The sequence below is a fragment of the Podarcis liolepis genome (assembly GCF_965112155.1).
Source record: "Podarcis liolepis genome assembly, chromosome: 9".
Lineage (NCBI taxonomy): Eukaryota > Metazoa > Chordata > Lepidosauria > Squamata > Lacertidae > Podarcis > Podarcis liolepis.
In genome coordinates this window covers 50,801,791-50,817,582 of record NC_139564.1, presented here as the reverse complement: position 1 = coordinate 50,817,582, position 15,792 = coordinate 50,801,791, and the positions used below count along the sequence as shown (strand labels likewise).

The 15,792-nt window shown below is 41.0% G+C and overlaps 1 protein-coding gene and 1 long non-coding RNA gene across 3 annotated transcripts in view; one reads left to right on the top strand and one right to left on the bottom strand.

Annotated features, from left to right (window-relative positions):
- The window catches only part of LOC310686415, a 22,329-nt gene extending 18,624 nt beyond the window's left edge, over nucleotides 1–3,705 (bottom strand). Inside the window, exons 1-2 of one of the 2 annotated variants that reach the window (XR_014515879.1) lie at nucleotides 1,638–3,705; nucleotides 80–283 (exon numbers count right to left, since the gene is read on the bottom strand). This is a non-coding gene — a long non-coding RNA (uncharacterized lncRNA). Of the gene's footprint in view, nucleotides 1–79; nucleotides 284–854; nucleotides 1,210–1,637 lie in introns of those variants that run through there. The other variant, XR_014515880.1, reaches the window with a different exon arrangement.
- Nucleotides 1–15,792, top strand: part of ENPP6 (ectonucleotide pyrophosphatase/phosphodiesterase 6) — a 27,346-nt gene that overhangs the window by 1,460 nt on the left and 10,094 nt on the right. Inside the window, exons 2-4 of the mRNA XM_083460053.1 lie at nucleotides 6,112–6,291; nucleotides 11,941–12,052; nucleotides 12,837–12,978. Coding sequence (XP_083316179.1) covers nucleotides 6,112–6,291; nucleotides 11,941–12,052; nucleotides 12,837–12,978 — 434 coding nt within the window. The remainder of the gene's footprint in view (nucleotides 1–6,111; nucleotides 6,292–11,940; nucleotides 12,053–12,836; nucleotides 12,979–15,792) is intronic.

Here is a 15,792-nt window from a genome sequence, read left to right as displayed (position 1 = left end):
TGACTTCGTGCTTGTGCTGCGGTAGGTACATTGTTTCCTGCGTTACAATTAGCTCTGTGATCAGCAGATAACTACTTACCCGGCTAGCCACTGAAATGTCTTACTCCGAAGAAGCCCCACTCACTTCCATAGGACCCCCTCAGAAGCAGAAGGTTGTGGACTGGAACTTCTGCGGTGTTTCCAAAGTTCACTTTGCTTCCCATTCCGGTTACGCAGCAGGAATGTGTGAGAAAGAAAAAGAATATAAACAAGGGGCAGCTGGTCCAAAAACCGTGCAAGGATCCTGGAATTAAAAAAGCAAAGCACAAGCTTTGTATGATCAAAGCACTGCACTTGAATTAAAGAGAGGATCTGCAACAGTTTAAGTGTTATTCAAATACATACAGCACTCTGAACCCCCTGGATAACTAAGGCTGTAATCTTGAACACACTTCTGTGTAAACCTGCATAGGCCTGCTCTGCATGTTGAGAAGCGTCCAGAGCTCAGCAGTAGAACATCTGCTTTCAATCCCTGGCATCTCCAGATAGGGCTGAAACCCTGGACAGCTGCTGCCAGTCAGTGTAGGCAAAACAGGGTGAGATGGACCAGTGGGCCAGACTCAGAATAAGGCAGTTTCCAGTGCAAATCACCCCTGCCATGCAAGGATGGGAAGAAGGTGCTGGGAGGTTGGGCAGCTGGAAGAAAGCACTCTTAGCCACTGAGGACACCTGTTCTTCCAGAGACAGTGATAGATCTAGGAGTACTCTCAAACTATATACCTGCTCCTTCAGGGAGAGGGCAACTTGATCAAGAACAGGCAACTTGCCAGTTCCCCAAACTTGGGAGCAACTTGCCCACAGGGATTCTGTCTTACCAGGATTCAGCTTCAGTTGACTGGCCTTTTTCCAACCCCTTAATAATTCCAGATATTGGTCAAATTGGACTTGTTATCACCTCAGAGATGTGAGGAGTAGAGAAGGAGGGCGGAGTGTCATCAGCATACTGCTTACACACCTTGCTCCATATTACCAATTGGAATGGTCATCTTTTCTACCCAGTCACATCTGGTTTATCAGGTTACTCTAGGAGTAGGACCTGGGAATGAACCAATCACTACACAGGAGTGGCTGCTAGATGAGAGTGAACCAACAGACACTCCTTATTTATTTAGTTACTGTCACACTACAAAAATGCAGTAAACTTCCTTGTGCCATACTTGAAGAACAAGGGCTATGATTCTCACAGTGCACTACTTACCATACTAGAGGATTTTGATTGGGCAGGAAAATCAAAATAAGCACACCTAGGCTGCATTTCTTCAATAAATAATTTTTGCAAAGAGGATACTGGTTCTGGTGTCGCTCCTGTGAGTGCTCCAGCAAGATGGCACACCACATGGCTGTTGGTTGGCAAGGGAAAATAGGTACATAAAAAGAGAATTTCCTAGATGCCAGGATCCAGATCTGGGGTAGGTACTCTTTGGTGAAAGAACCCCAGCAGAGATTTTAAAAATCACAAAATATGCAGCAAAGTAAAACATGGAAATATAGGCTGTTAGACATTTAAAAGACACCCTCTAAGTTTCTTCCAGAGTTTCCCACTTCCCCTAGCACAGAAAAAGACCAAATGTTTGGTAAGTTAAAAACAGTTTACTTACAAACTTTTCCAAGGTCAGATTCATGTGCTTTTCCATGCAGCATTCAGGAAACACAGGCAACAAAACTTAGGTTAATTCCAAAATGGTGAAAATTCCAAAATTATTAGGTACCTGAAGACAAGGATTGCATGTAGAAAAGGTGATGGGGAGTGACCTAGCTAAGTCTGGAAATGTAGCTCAATAAAGGCATAACTAACACTAAAATGCTTTTATCAGGAGTGGGTGCCAAGGTGAAATTTTGGTGTTCCTAGTTATCCAGAAGAGCCAATCCCTTAGTTGACACACTTACTCAAGGTCAAAGCAGAGCTCAGTTTTGGAAAACAATTATGGTAATAGTCTAAAACAGTTTGACACACTGCTTTCCAGAGTTGGTTATCACCCAATTGCAGGAAAACACTCAGTAGGCACAGTGGCAATTCTTTTAATATATTTTAACTGAGAAAGGTCCACTCTTGCCTTAATTGTCGGCCACCCAGATTCTGTATGAAGAAGGATCTTTCAGGAAAGCCACAACTGTTACATGTTTGTTTTGATTATAGCCCCAAGTCTGTACTCATTAGTGAAACACTCCGGTAAATGCCAGGCAAAGACTCCTGCTTGTCCCAGACCTGTTAATTTTTGTGGTAGTTAAGTACTGCTTTAGCTCTGTGCATTTTTATTCTTCTGCTATGTGTTTTTAATTTGTTAATGCTATGGAGTTGTATACGTCTACTGTTTAGTTTTTAAAATTGTGTAGTTCAGCCTTCTTCAAGCACTCTAGCTACTTTGGACTACAGTTCTCATTAACCCCAGCCATCAAGGGTTATCACATCAGCATAGGCTTGTTCTGTTTGCTGTGGGTTTTTTTGGATTTTTCTTGCACTTGTAATACAATATAAAAACAAGAGTAAATAAAAAGTAAGTTGCCTACTGTGTTATCGGGCAGTCTGTAAACAAACAAATAGGGATGCAGGTTCCCTGAATCATAAATATTCACAGGTGTGCAAACATAATTTGCAAATATAGAAACATTTCTTAATTCTATATTCCAGCCCTCTACCTTTACAGTCCATTGCTGTTAAAATTCCCCCCACCCCACTGCACTGCCAGAGATGATTATCATCTCCAGTAAGGGAGCAGCAAATGAACAGTTTTGAGCGGGGCAAGCATCCAGAGACCCGATGTGCTATACAGAAAGTAATATGGAAGTACTTTCCCCTGTTTTCTATAAGGGGGTCAATAGCTCTTTAACCTACGCTGCATTACATCTGGGCTGACTGATGCTAGAAGACGGGAACTCCCTGGCATGTGAAGCTTGTCAGAGGCAATGAAGTGTAATCAGGAAGGTTACAGCAGCAGGAAGATGCGTGAAAAAGTACTTTTCTAAGAGCAAGGAGAGACTGTTGGTGCTGAAGTTAGATAGGGAATGTGGTGATGGGATGCTCCAGTGGGATTCTCCCCCCCCCCCCGATGGTTTAGAACAGGGGTCAGCAACCTTTTTCAGCCGTGGGCCGGTCCACCGTCCCTCAGACCATGTGGGGGGCCAGACTATATTTTGAAAAATATATATGAATGAATTCCTATGCCCCACAAATAACCCAGAGATGCATTATAAATAAAAGCACACATTCTACTCATGTAAAAACACACTGATTCCTAGACCCTCCATGGGCCGGATTGAGAAGGCAATTGGGCCACATCCAGCCATTAGGTTGCCTACCCCTGGTTTAGAAAGTTGTTGTGAAATTTTTGGTCAATTGTAGAAAGACATGGCAACTGTTGACAGAAGGTCAGATCAATTGCAGCAAGCTGATTCCTACATATTTGAGGTCTTATTCCCATATAGAACATAACAAAGTATGATAACTGTTAAGTTGTGGGTGAACATATCAGACGACACAGCGATTCTTCAAACAGCTCTTGTTTATTCGCAGGCCAGAACAGAACTGAACTGAAGGGTTCAGCCAGCCTGCTTATATAGAGCTCCACTAGAACGCAACAGTAACCATTTTCCATAACTATCCAATCACTGAACGTCACTTTCGATCCCTTATTTGCATATGTGGACCTGAGTGAAAACTATCTACAGTATCCCCCTGCTGGCCCAGGGTGAGAGCTTCAGTACATAACAATAACAAATGCTAAAAAGTAAAAGTAAAAGGGATAATCCAGAACTGAGTGGTGATTACACCACTTATTTCAACATACTGTACTTACTATGCTACAAATCACACAGCTAGCTTCTGTGATCACTTCCATGAACCTCACAAGTACTCCTGAAAACACAAAAATTTTCATAGAGAGATGGGGAAGGCTTAGGGAAATTCTTATCGTCTCAGCCCTCCAACTGTGTTTGCTTGTTTAAAACATTTTTTATTATCACCTGCAATAAAATACTGCATTTATTATAAGGATAGTGATAGTGACCCGTCTTACAGGGATGTGAAATGCTCTGAAAAGAAAAGAAAAATATCAAGTATTGTTATTATATGGTTTTAATCAGCTACAATGCCTCCTCTGTGTCTACGAAAACAGTGATCCACAACAATGGGTAGTTAAATACAGCAAGAGAGGTTATGAATAGCCAGTTATTACTGTTAACAATGTTTTGCATAGCAATTTATTGCGCAGTAATTTTTGCCTACCTAAATCTTCAAGAATACATCTGTTACGACCTAAAAAGAGTCCAGTTAATACTTAATTATGAAAGAAACGGGGGGGGGGGGGGAGAGAATATGATAATTTGTTCGCTATCTGGTGACAAATCTATTACATGGGACTGGCCTTGAAAACTGTTCAGATATTACAGCTTTCTGGCAGATTCAGCCCTACCATTAGGATGAGTGAGGAAGCCACTTCAGGCAGTTGATTTTGGGTATCCTGAAGGGCAGAAAATAGTTATTTATTTTTTATATTACTTCTGGGGACAGGTAGAAGCACTTATGGGATTTTTTTTTTGTTTTTTGCTTTTTTGCCTTAGGTGGGGAAATTATTTTATAAGTCTTTGAATGCTGTGCATCTCAACTTGTTTGTGATCACCTCCAGTATTTCAGACAGCAAACTGTCTTGGGTCAACCTTGCATAATCTTTCCTTCCTTTCCAGCATTTGCCAGTTTGCACCCAAGCTTGGCAGAAGGTGCTGGTATTTATTTAGAAAGCTGTTAGAGCTTCCCTATAAAGGCTTAAACAATCAGGTGACAAACACTATGCCACATGTAAAGCCCCACAACAGATGAATCATCCCTGCTTTGCAGCTGACAGAAATTTGTCGAGATAGAGGTGAGGCTTATGGAGTAATGACTTCTCCACGTAGATGTAGAACATTCAGCTATGTAATATCTTTGTTAAATGGAACAAAATTATTGAAAATATTCCTGTTCCATTCCATCATGTTTGGGAGAAATATGTGATGCCTGCTACTACTCCCCCTGCCCAAATCATAATTGGGTTTTATATTTACATTTTACTGCTTGGATTTTAGTTTCATTCTGCGGTATGATTTTTAAAATAATTTACATTTCCATAGGTGCTCTGTAGCAGCCAAAAGATCTGAGGTCTTAAATGTCGAAGGATTGCTCATACATGGGAAGAAAAGCATTGGCATTGGTTTCAATCCAATTTACTTTTTCTAAATAGGGTTCAGTGCCATTATTATTATTTTTAATCTGCATGTCACACACTCATTCCTTGAATAAGTTTGCCATTATTCTTATAATGTTTCCATTGAACAAGAAGGAGCAGTAGAGAACAGGTGCTTGCTTAGGTGACCCTTAAAATAAAAACAGTAAAAGGTGGGCAGCCCATCTACATCATTAGGGGAGGGGCAAGACTGACAGCTCGTTCCGTTTGAGCACACTGACATGTACATCTGCCCCACAATCTGCAAGCGAAGAACTCATGAAATTTCTCTTTGCATCTTCTTCTTCATACTAAGTCAATACAACTTTAACTTTCCTCTCCCTATTTTGCATTATATCAAATGCCAATCTAGGTGGTTTATGACAATAGAATTTGATGACGTTTTACCAGTAATTTCATTCATCCATACTAGGGAGGGAGCAGTGGCGTAGTGTAGGGGGTGCAGGGGGGGCCGGCCGCACCGGGCGCAACATCGGGGGGTTAGGCAAATCCACGGGTTAGGGGGCGCAAATCCACGGGTTAGGGGGCACAAATCCACAGGTTAGGGGGCGCAAATTACTTGCCTTGCCCCAGGTGCTGACAACCCACGCTACGCCACTGGGAGGGAGCATGAGTTCTGCAGCTCTTCTGGGGGTGCGCAAAAATATATACTTTTCTTCAAAACAGCATCTTTACATTCATTACTTATTTGCAAGATTTGAGCTGGAGTAATTCCTTATCTAGTGCCCTCTAAGTCTAAGAGAGAGAAGTGAGACTTTATTCTGCTTCCACAGGGCCTTGAAATGGGTATGGGGGTGTTATGACTGCTAAACGTAACTGAGAAGTGAGGATATAAAGCAATCCTCTCACCTTCTAGGTCGCCACTGCAATGTCCATCAAATGACTGGGAACTACATGTGGGATGCAAGTACAAATATGTCTTTTGATATCGGCGTGAATCAAGAGAGCCTGCTGCCTCTTTGGTGGAATGGATCAGAGCCCTTGTGGGTCACTATGATGAAAGCCAAGAGGAAAGTCTTCATGTACTACTGGCCTGGTGAGTGTTGCTGAATTCTGCATTTCTTAAAATTGCTGACTAACATTACATGTTCTACTTTTTAACTGCTCTAAATGCAACCTCGAGATCGATCGCTCTGGCTCTGATCCAATGCACAGCAACCAGAAGACTCTGTTTAAAAAGCTTAAATACCATCAACCAGCAAGGAAAGTCAAGCAGATGGGAACTGCAACTGGTCCACTTATTGCTTTCTCTTCTAGCATAGTAAGACTAAGAATGGAATAAGAACCCTTCTGAATTAGTCCAAAACCCCATCTAAACCAGTATCCTATATCGTACATTGTCAGCCTAAGGGAACCAAGCGGGGCAAATGGCCCACAGCCATCTCTCACTGTTGTTCCACGGTAACCGGTACTCAGAGGCAAAGTGCCTCCGATTCTGGGGTTAGTATACTGCAGGGTTCTGCACACAAGGAAGCCTTTAAGTGGATGGCAACACCTATTCTTAGCTATCTATATATTGTTATAGGCTGGTGGGGGGCAGCTAGAAATTAATAAATGGTAGGATTTTGATTTGGGATATGAAGGGAAAACAACAGCTGTGGATGAATTCCTGGGCTAGCCTAGACAGAAAACAATCTGGCCTAGCTAGGGCCATTAAGAAACAATACAGGGTCACTGAGGGCCATTGGCAATGCAAGGAACTGCCCTTCCCACCTGCCCTGAGGCTACCAGGGTAACTGGGGATGATGGCACAGGAATATTTTGGGCCTTTGGCTCAAGGTTTGGGATAGCTGAGAAAAGGCAGAATGATCCTGGCTGGCTGGCTGCAGGCAAGCTGGAAGATATGAATTAGACTGCACTGTATTGGGGAGCGAGCCCCTCTTGAGACGACCATGCTGCAATATCTGGACTCCCACCATCTAAATTCAGGTGTAAATATGTGAATAAATAGTATTTCTTAAAGTTACAACAGCCTCCGCCACGTCTTCAATTCCCCAAAGCAGCACAGACCCTGGTTGAGGGCCAAGACACCTGGAATCCTGTGCACAACTGTGCAGGGATTGGAGAGGTGCTACCACAACCAGGACACCAATACTGTGGGGTATTGGATGTCACATGAGAAAGATGCACAGGAGTATCTTCACTTTGACTGCAGTTTGCAAATCGTTTAATCTAGAAAATACATTTGTGCTATTTTTTTCCAGAAAAAGAGGTGCCAGAACTCACCAACTAACACCTCCCTTGTTCTCTTAGAATAGCAATGGCGTCCGCCCGAGAGATGCCAGAACTGAACTCCTGTGAGTTCCCTCTGAAAAAAAGACCTGCATATGTCAGCTGCTTAGTGTAGCTGCCTTGAGAACCATGTTAGCACTTATCTACAGTCACCAACAGATGTTCTATCATATTAAATGGATCCTAACATTTGAGCTGCAAACTTTTGATATTAATCTCACCAAAATAGTATTCGGTTAATTCGGTTCATTAGGCAAAAAGCACATTTATTTCAATGAATATTTTCTAATACGTTTTCCAATAAGAGCAGTATTTTGATCAACATTGTCAATGTATCAGGCCATGCCTCTTATGTATCTGGAATGCCAACATGCAAATATATGCAAAGTTCAACAATTCCCTTTTTCCATTAAAAATTGGCATCCATAACCCAGAGGTTCATGGGCACCCCAGGATATACTGGTGTATTTCCTAGTCAGTCACTAGTTTTGCTAAACCCACAAACCACTTTCGCTTTGGAGGTAACATTGAATGTGGAACTATTGACAAAACTCTTGAGATATAGTCACTGGATATTATGCTTTATTTCTAAAAATGGAGTCCCACGTTAATATTGCTTTTGTAATGGCAATAGTTTACTGTTGCTCCTTATGTGTGTGCACACTTTGATATATGTGCAGGACTATGTTTATGCACAGAGAATGCCAACGAGGCAGCTGAACTACTCATTCATGTTCTATGCTAATTCATCTCATCTTACCACGTATGCACTTAGTCACGTCTCCCCTCATACAATACTGCATAAGACCATTCAACAGAGAGGGCAGTGTCTCAGCAACAGACAGATACAATAATAATAATAGTAATAATGACAATACAAGTTGGCATTTGCTCAATTCTGACAGGCAGAGAAACAAGCCAAGCCATTCTTCCTTTCTTAAATAGGAAACCTGATGAACAGCTAAACTATCACAGCCCGTTAAGCCTTGCACAAAAATTGCTATTGCTGTCAGATGTTCTTCAAATCCATCCAAATGGAATCTCATCTTATGATAATTCCCAAATGATTGTTTGACAATGTCAGCCTGTCCAGTTTTTATAAATACTTGTACAGCATAATAAAGAATTAAAGTCATTCGATAAATTTTAAAACATGAATCATTTCATAATCAGAAAACAGATTCTCAACTAAGTTTTAAAACTGTAGAAACTATTAATTACTGGAGGATTTTGTCTTCAAAAGTTAAATTGCACTCAATTAATGTGTCTTTTTCCAATGGTTAGACATCCTCAAGTTAGGCAGCAACATTTTAAATTATTCCCTGATTAAAACAATTAGGACAAAATAAGCATTAACATTTTAAATACTACAGAATGCTTAATTAAAATCTCCTGTATTTGAAAGCCACCCAAAACAAGGCATAAATATCTAAGGCATCTAAAAATGCTAAAAACTCAAAAATGGTTGAGTCTCAAGAGGAAGGAAACTCCACAGTTACAGTGGAGCCACTTAGAACATATCTGTACCTGACTTTGCAACGTACACAAGAAAATACTATCGTTTGCTCTTAAAGATGACAGTTCCATGGAACTAATGCTACAACCTGGGAACACTTCCTTGCCCATGCTTGGCCCAGAATGGACCATGGATGAGCACAGCAGGAGTTGGGGAGAAGACTGTATTGTGCCAGGTGTACATCATGGTTCTGAACCATTGGAACCCCTCACCTGCAGTCTAAAGTCATACAGTCTAGACAGAATATTTGTTAAACTTGAACAACTATATGCCTCAGAGCACATGGTATTTCAGAATACGTGACATAACTAACATCTGTGCATCAACACTTTTGTGGATCATTGATACTGTTGTGAAAGAACCATGCAAATAAATTGACTGCTTTTGAGCACCCGATTATTATTGATAAAATGTTACAATCCTCTCATCTTTTTCAAAACTTGATTTAAGGTCATGTCAAATAACATTTTGAAGTGACTATGCAGCTGCTCAGTTTGTTTATAAGAATATGGACGTGTTTACTTCAACTAAAGTTGAATGACCATGTCACTAGTGAATTTTAAAAATCTAAAGTACAAAACCACAAATTCCATTCCTTTTACCCCCCCCCCCTTCTGATCAAGACATTTCCCAGACCATTTGCAGCAATCTGGAAACCTTTAAAAGAGTTGTGTTATGACATTCGGCATACAACTGCTAAACCAATGTTTAGATATACAATTGGAAAACGATAGAGGTTCAAGTCTCTGTGTCAAACATATAAAGATGCAGAATACAGTACTATACATAAGAAAGTGAAATGAAATAGAAGTTTTTTAAGGCTTAAACAGGACCTTACTATATAATATGATACCTACTACTACTACTACTACTACTACTACTACTATAATACAAAATAGTGCAACTGGGGTAGTTAAATGGTCTAAATACCAAAAGAGATATAGGCAGAGCAATCAGACAGGCTGCAGACAGACAAAAGCCTTTGCAGTTAGTTGTACTAAGCGAAGGGAATAGCCCTTTGTGTAGGCTTTCATCCCCTCTGTTGACTGGTTTTGGAGATTTTTGTACAGTTTCAGAAGCTGCAGAGCCTGCCTGATTGGAGATGATGATGGTGGGACAAAAATGTGTGCATGCTCAATGGAGAATAATGACTGTGTACCTGTACTATGATTTTGAAAAAATGGTCTTCAGCCTTAGAGCCCACCAAGCTATGCTTTACAAAATCATGTTTTTGCTCACCGTTTCTACCTGCTGGCATGGAGGAAATACACAATGCCATAGAAAGAAGGCCCATGTTCAGGTGGGCCTTAACGTTTAGGAAAATGTGCTTTATGAAGCTCTCTATAGGTCAGACGGACATAGGAAAATGCAGCAAAAAAGGGGGGGGACCTGAAAGTGGAAAAAGAACAATAATAGAAACCCAAGAGCACAAATGCTACGAGGAGCAGAAAATGCTACGAGGACCATCAACACCTGGCCTCTTAGGGCAGCTGCGGAGAACTAGTAGTTACTAGATAACACATAATTTTTGAAAGCATGTACCGTATTTTTTGCTCTATAAGACACACCAGACCACAAGACGCACCTAGCTTTTGGAGGAGGAAAACAAAAAAAAAAATATTCTGAATCTCAGAAGCCAGAACAGCAAGAGGGATTGCTGCGCAGTGAAAGCAGCAATCCCTCTTGCTATTCTGGCTTCTGTGATAGCTGTACAGCCTGCATTCGCTCCATAAGACGCACACACATTTCCCCTTAATTTTTAAGAGGGAAAAAGTGAGTCTTATAGAGCAAAAAATACGGTAATTCATTACTTATATAGAGGGCATCTGACATTCCTCAGTTCTAGTTACAGGTAGGTAGCCGTGTTGGTCTGCCATAGTCAAAACAAAATAAAAATAAAATTAAAAAAATTCCTTCCAGGAGCACCTTAGAGACCAACTAAGTTTATCATTGGTATGAGCTTTCGTGTGCATGCACACTTCTTCAGATTCCTCAGTGTAAGACTTCCCACATTATTTGTTTTCTCCAATGCCACCACCATTTCCCCTCATTCCTCCTTTTGTTTGACTCTCCTGGGACTATTCAAGGAAATACATGTTACAGAACTATGATTTCAGGGTGTCTGGGTTATGAAAAACTAAATTGCTTGTGTTTTTTGTTGCTAAGCAGAGCAGCTATAAATATTAATACTAAAACACGGTTCTCCTGTGTTCAGAGCTCATGTTCCCCCCTTTAAAAGTTGCCACAAGCTTCTAGGACTCAAAACAGTGCATTTTTTCTGGGAAAGGTTTGAGGTGACGGAAAGTTAATTGGTGTAAAATGCTTTCATAAGATCCTGTGGGGAAAGAGATTCAACATTTCAGTTCCAGAAAGAGGTTTTGCACATCTAAATACAAAATATTTGGTAAAAGTATTTTTGAAATCTAGACTATTGCTGTTCTTAATTTATTGTAATATGGAGCAGTGTAACTGATTAGTCCTATACAAACAAAACTGATTTTTGAATAAAATTAAGCATTTTTATTTGAAAAAAAATTGGTTGAATTTTAAAATAGTTTAATTCTAACAAGCAGCTAACCAAAATGGCTGCAAATCCTTCAGATTCCAGTTCTGAATGTTCAAAATTAGCCCTTTTCTTTTGGGAACATACCAGGAATATACAGAATTCATGTCTAAGGTCAACATTTTTTATTTTCAGATTTTGGGTTTCAAGACGGATGTTTACGGGGTGCCCTGGATATTTTAGGGGAGTGCAGGGGGAGGAGAGAAAGAGAAAGTCCTGGTGCAAAAGCAGAACTTTACTGGTGCAGGCTTGTATATCTCGAGTTAAGAGTTCCTTTCAATATATCCATTCCTATCTAAATATTGATGACATTATTTAAATTCGTAATTCAAAATTCAGAAGCTGAATTAAACTAATTAAACACTTTGCTTTAGGGTGTGAAGTTGAAATCCTTGGAACTCGACCTACCTACTGCCTACCATATTATAGTGTTCCAACAGATGGCAATTTCTCCAATGCTGTATATAGTGCTATTGAGCTTCTGAGGTAAAGTAATCAAATGTTTTATTTATTTCTCTAATCTGAGGAGTAAAACCATCCTCCCCATAAGAGTAGCAGCATGATATGATAACAAAGGTAATTCATTTTGGTTTTCTGCATTATGGGAGATGCGAGAAAGGACCCTTAATTGAGATAATGCAGGGAGGGGGTGGCAGATGAGGGGGGGGGGATATGGCAAAGACCAACAACGTTTCCCTCAGTTCCCTCTTTGTTTTCATCTCCAGTTAAATTTGACACACAGACACACAAAGATGGGGAAAGAGAAAGAAGTCAATAATGGTTATGAATGTAGCACTTTCCAAATGAAGATTTGTACTTATTTATACAACTGCCTTCCCAATGTACAGTATTCTGAAGATTAGTTCGGCATGCTAAAAGCCACTGAAAGCATCAACACAAACTGGCATTTGACCATAACAACTGGTTGTGTGAACTTTACCATTAGTTCCGAAGCTGCTCCACTTTGAACGGCCTGTTTACTCGTTGACTATATCTATAAACTGTCTTTTGGACAAAACATTTAGGGTATTAAAAAAATGGCTTACAATATAAGAAACAATGGTCCAATGGGGGGAGGAAGAGGCAAATTAGCAAATTCAGGAATGTAGAGGAATTAAAAAGCATGGCCTGCGCCTTTTCTGTCTGCAACACTTAGCTGCACATGGCATGAAAAACTCCAAGTCTTAGTGTTGATTCTGAAAGATGCTTCAAAATAGTAGCATACTATACTTGTTTCACACCGAACTCTTTTGTGGTGTTGCCACTCTAGAAGGGGCAGAGCGGATATGGCAGCAGTGTATTATGAACGGATTGATGTAGAAGGTCATCACTACGGTCCCTCATCTATTCAGAGGAAGAATGCCTTAAAAGCAGTGGATAACGTATTGCAAAATATGACAAAGCTTATCAAGGTTAGTGTTACTTAGAGGCTACAGGGTCCGTTAATTGCCCCACAGTCCTTTCCTTATCTTTGTTAAACATTCTTTGTAACTATGCATCAAAGGTTTCATCACACCTTGTATATACATCTACACATCGTTTGAAATGGTAACACACATTGTACATGTTCCAGATGTGAGTCATAGGTAAAGGTAAAGGGACCCCATGAGCGACTCTGGGGTTGTGGTGTTCATCTCACTTTATTAGCTGAGGGAGCCGGCGTACAGCTTCCGGGTCATGTGGCCAGCATGACTAAGCCACTTCTGGTGAACCAGAGCATCGCACGGAAACGCCGTTTACCTTCCCACCAGAGAGGTACCTATTTATCTACTTGCACTTTGACGTGCTTTCGAACTGCTAGGTTGGCAGGAGCAGGGACCGAGCAATGCGAGCTCGCTCCATTACGGGGATTTGAACCGCTGACCTTCTGATCGACAAGTCCTAGGCTCTGTGGTTTAACCCACAGTGCCACCCGTGTCCCTGTGAGTCATAGGTACTTGTGATCAAATAAATGCACATAACTGCTTCAGATGCAACAGAGTACACTTGCTGTACTCTTAGCAAGTGAAGTGGCCATTGCTGGACGTGATGTCATAAAATGCATAAACACTGCTACTGCTTACATATAAGGAAATAAAGGGAATAGTATATGCTGTGCTTGCAATGGTTCCCAAATGGCTGGCTCCAGATAGTGAAGAAAACCAGTTTCGTCAGAGCTCCAAGGTAAGCTGAGGGCCCACCACCACCACAGCAAAGTCAGAATGCCAATGTATGCACGGAGTACCCAATAAATTTGGTGAGAAAGTGAGAGGATTGTCAGTTTGTATGCTCACCTCTTCCAAGTTAAAAGGGACAACTAAGTGCCTGTCTTCAGGGCCCTTAAATTACCCAAGTCCCCAGGCTCAGTATCAGGCACCTTCAATTGTAACATCTACAACACTTCCTCAGCCACCAACCCCATTTAAGCCAAATCGTGCTTTCCAACTAGCCACTAAAGGAGTCATCATAAAAAGGAAAGGGGGAAGAATCTATTTGCCCACTCCCCTGCCATTTGAGCACTGAGCAGAACTGGGAGAAGCCTCTGTCTGAAGTCTTGAATGTGAAACATTGGGGTGACTGGGTACATAGATTCGCATGTTCCCTCAAAGAATGATTAAATCTACCATATTAAAATAGAAAATCAGTGGGCAAGGATTGCTCTTTTTCGCTTTCTTGGCATCCACTGACATTTTGCAGCTATGTAATAAATGTAGTCTCCTGCCAACCTAGCAGTTTGAAAGCACGTCAAAGTGCAAGTAGATAAATAGGTACCGCTCCGGCGGGAAGGTAAACGGCATTTCCGTGTGCTGCTCTGGTTCGCCAGAAGTGGCTTAGTCATGCTGGCCACATGACCCAGAAGCTGTACACCGGCTCCCTCGGCCAATAAAGCAAGATGAGCGCCACAACCCCAGAGTCGGCCACGACTGGACCTAATGGTCAGGGGTCCCTTTACCTTTACCTTAATAAATGTAGTAGATGCATTTAGCACACATAACAGATTGATTCACGTCATCCAGATTACAGCATACAATAAGCATGAGCTAGTAAGATAAAACTGCAGCCTGCCTGCTCATAAGTGTGGGAAGGTGGAAGCAAATTTAATTGATTCTGCAATAACTGCAAGGTTATTCTCTTGATCTTTAAAAGCCTTTCATAGCTTGCAACTACACACAGAGTATCCATCTGAACATTAAAACCACCAGCACTCCAATATTTCAAGACCTACACATATAAAATAGTGCTCAAGAGGTTAGAATGAGTGCAAGTAGCAAAAGGGTTTTATGGTGTTGTTCCTGCTACTCCTCATTTTATGCTAGTCCATAGACTACTCGATTTAGCTTGGCAAGACATGGTTATATTTTAAAGAAACTATAAAGAATCAGAGAAAGTTAGTCTGCAAACCAAGAGGGTAGTAACTTAGTTGTGACTAACAGCAGAAGCAGATGTTAATCTCTCATTGTGCTACTTCTGAGGGAATATTTATTGTGCAGCCACAGGGAACCCACCAAAACCAGCCTCCCTCTGGCAAATGATCCCTGCTCTAGTAGGAATGTGTAGTTGCAGAAGTATTCACTCAGAGAGGCGTGCCTTGCGCCATCATCACATGTCTTTAAGTACCAGACAAAAGCATTCCTCTTTACGCAAGCCTTTAGCCATAATCTATGGCCTGTTAAAGCTGGGTGAGGGGATGACTGCTATTATGATCATTTTATTATTATGCTGCCTGTTATGCTTTTTATTATGTTTTTATTATTGATGCTCTGTAAAATATGTTCTTAATTATGTACACTACCCTGGGATCTTTTGATAAAGGGCAGTATATAAATTGAATTAATGATGATGATGATGGTTTGGAACATCAAATTGTAAATCTCTACCGCTTCCAGCCATTGGCACCAAGAATGAGGGCTGGGCGTGCAGAGACTTAGGTCATTTCCACATTATCTGTTTATTATACTTTCACCTTGATTTGTTTGTGGAAAGTTTTCAGGGAGGCTAGACAGTGTTGGCTATTTATTGAATTCTGAATTGTTTGCAGGGAGGCTGTATGATGCTGTATCAAACAATTCAGTCCATTTCTCCATCATTTTCCTTATCCCCCAAAGCCCAAGCTTTTTGTGGGAAGTGAGTTGACTGTGCAAGACTGCCACACCAACTTTAACTGCGCAACTTGAATTTGCCAGTATAGGAATGAATCCCACCCAAAAACAGCACATCTGGAAGGGCCCTTACAATCAATGGTTGCA